The sequence below is a fragment of the Colobus angolensis genome, unplaced genomic scaffold (genome assembly GCF_000951035.1).
Source record: "Colobus angolensis palliatus isolate OR3802 unplaced genomic scaffold, Cang.pa_1.0 Scaffold64, whole genome shotgun sequence".
NCBI lineage: Eukaryota > Metazoa > Chordata > Mammalia > Primates > Cercopithecidae > Colobus > Colobus angolensis.
In genome coordinates this window covers 1,936,031-1,938,130 of record NW_012120043.1, presented here as the reverse complement: position 1 = coordinate 1,938,130, position 2,100 = coordinate 1,936,031, and the positions used below count along the sequence as shown (strand labels likewise).

The following is a 2,100-nucleotide window of genomic DNA, read 5'->3' as shown; positions in this document are numbered from 1 at the left end:
CGCCACAGTTGCACGTATGTGACTTCCCCTTTCCATGGCACACGAACACTCGTCTCCTGCCCTCTCCCCAGACAGAGCCCAGCTCTGCCCTCCGCTTCCGTCTTCCTTACCTTCTGCCTCGTGAGGTGGTTTCTGTTACCGGAGGCCGCTGGCCATTCCCGGACTTGTCCTGGATGGGCAGGATGGGGATGGAGACGCTGCCCGTTCCAGGTCAAGCTTCGTGGAAAGTCCAGACACTACACTTGGGTTTGGTTTCATTTTTCTTTTATTTTTTAAAAAAAGCCCCTAAATTCTATGGCTTCAAGGGAGCATCAGAGAAACGTAAATGCCATTTCTGTACACTTGGTAAAGCAAAAACTAGACTCACAGCCACCGCCCCAGGCACGGCCCCAAGCTGCTTCACTCTGCCCAGCAGCCTCCAGGGCACCCCGCTGGGGGACCACCCGCCAGTCCAGGGCCGCCCCCAGGTCCCTGCACATACACCTGCAGGGCTGGGCCGGGGGCTTTAAGGCGTTTTGTCTCCGGCTGCTTGCCGGGTGGCGGAGCACAGAGGCAGGAAGCCCTGTGCCCACGCGCCCCACGCAACAGGGCCCAGGGCCGAGCAGGGCAACACCAGCTGGTCCTCCCACCTCAGGTTCCAGGCGCCGGGGCACAGCCTCCGGAAGCAAGTGCGTTGAGAAGCACCAGCCTGGCAGCGCCCGCCCGCCCCACGCCGGGGCCAGGCCGGGCAGAGGCTGCAGTGGCCGTGCCCGCGGCGCCCGAGCTTTGGTGCAGCATTTTGGTTGGGGAGCCGGCTTCCGCCGCGGGCCCACCCCTGCCTTCCCCTTTGGTTTCAGGGAGGCCTGAGGCACGGCCTCACCCCTGGCAGCAATGCCTGTCCCTCCCAGGAGGACCTGGGCAAGACAGCCCCACAGCACCCTCCAGGCCGGGCCTGCCCTCCCCTCGAGAAAACGGCCTTTGGATCGAGGGAGACAAGCTGGACTTTATGACGTTAACGGGGGCGGCTGGCGGGGCCAGGCCGGGCCTCAGCCGGGGGCCCCCAGATCACACTACTCACTTCAGCAAAGAAACGGAGGGGCAGGAGTGGGGGCAGGTGGGCCTCTGTGTTTTTCCTTTTTTCCTTGTTTTAAATAGTTAATGCTCTTGGAGGGAAGGACTAGACACAGGTGTAGAAATTTCGGCCAAAGTCTTACGTGAAGGAAGTGACCCCACGTCCCGGGGGTGGGGCCGCCGGCTGAGCCAGGTGCGGCCCCTGCAGTCTGCGTTCTGGCTTCCGGCCAGGGTCTGGCCCTGGGCCGCTGTGGGTAGGCCCCGAGGGCCTCGCACAAGCTCACGCCCCAAGGGGCTGCGCGGAGAAGATTCAGGGGGCTGCACGCGCCCGGGGTCACTTGTGTCGCTGCAGCGATTTTCTCTTTCTCCTCTTGAAGAAACAGCAGCACCTGGGGAAGGAGGTGGCAGAGGTAGGAGGAGCGGGGTGCACAGCCCAGGCCTCAGGCCCTCCCACCCCCATGGGGACCCAGGGCACCCCCACCTCCCTGAAGCCACCGCCCCAGAGCCTTACTTGGTTTCATCGGCCACCTCCACCTCTGCAGGCGCCGTGATGGGGGCGTTGGAGTGACCAGCCGTGGGGTCGTCCGCGTTCAGCTCCCCGTTGGTGGAGTTCAGCGCCTGGCGGGGGCAGTAGGGGTCACGCTGGCCGCCCGTGCCCCTCCCTGGGGCGTCGGTCCCGCCCGGGCCTCACCTGGTTTTTGCTGTGCGGCTGGCCTTTGTCCCGGAGCTGAGGCTGGGAGGGCAGGTCGGTGTGGACGGTGCCGATGGGGGTCGGCTGTGGGTGAATGAGCAGGGCTCAGGATGGGCTGCAGCGCCGGGTCCCATCTCCTGCCGGGCGGTTTCCTGGTCCACCTCCCCACACACCGGGGCCCCCCACCTACCAGGGGCTTCCCGGCCCAGTCGTACTCATAGTCGAACACGAAGCCGCTGCGGTCGAAGAGGTCGGTGAAGAGCTTCCGCAGGTAGTCATAGTCCGGCTTCTCGAAGAAGTCCAGGCGCCGCACGTAGCGCAGGTACGTGGCCATCTCCTCTGCAGAGAGAGTGCCAGCG

The 2,100-nt window shown here is 64.8% G+C and overlaps 1 protein-coding gene across 1 annotated transcript in view; it reads right to left on the bottom strand.

Moving 5' to 3' along the window:
- Positions 1-247: 247 nt before the first annotated feature.
- Positions 248-2,100, bottom strand: part of CSNK1G2 (casein kinase 1, gamma 2) — a 25,971-nt gene continuing 24,118 nt past the window's right edge. Inside the window, exons 5-8 of the mRNA XM_011964113.1 lie at positions 1,932-2,080; positions 1,742-1,825; positions 1,562-1,668; positions 248-1,439 (exon numbers count right to left, since the gene is read on the bottom strand). Coding sequence (XP_011819503.1) covers positions 1,385-1,439; positions 1,562-1,668; positions 1,742-1,825; positions 1,932-2,080 — 395 coding nt within the window. The 3' untranslated portion in view covers positions 248-1,384. The remainder of the gene's footprint in view (positions 1,440-1,561; positions 1,669-1,741; positions 1,826-1,931; positions 2,081-2,100) is intronic.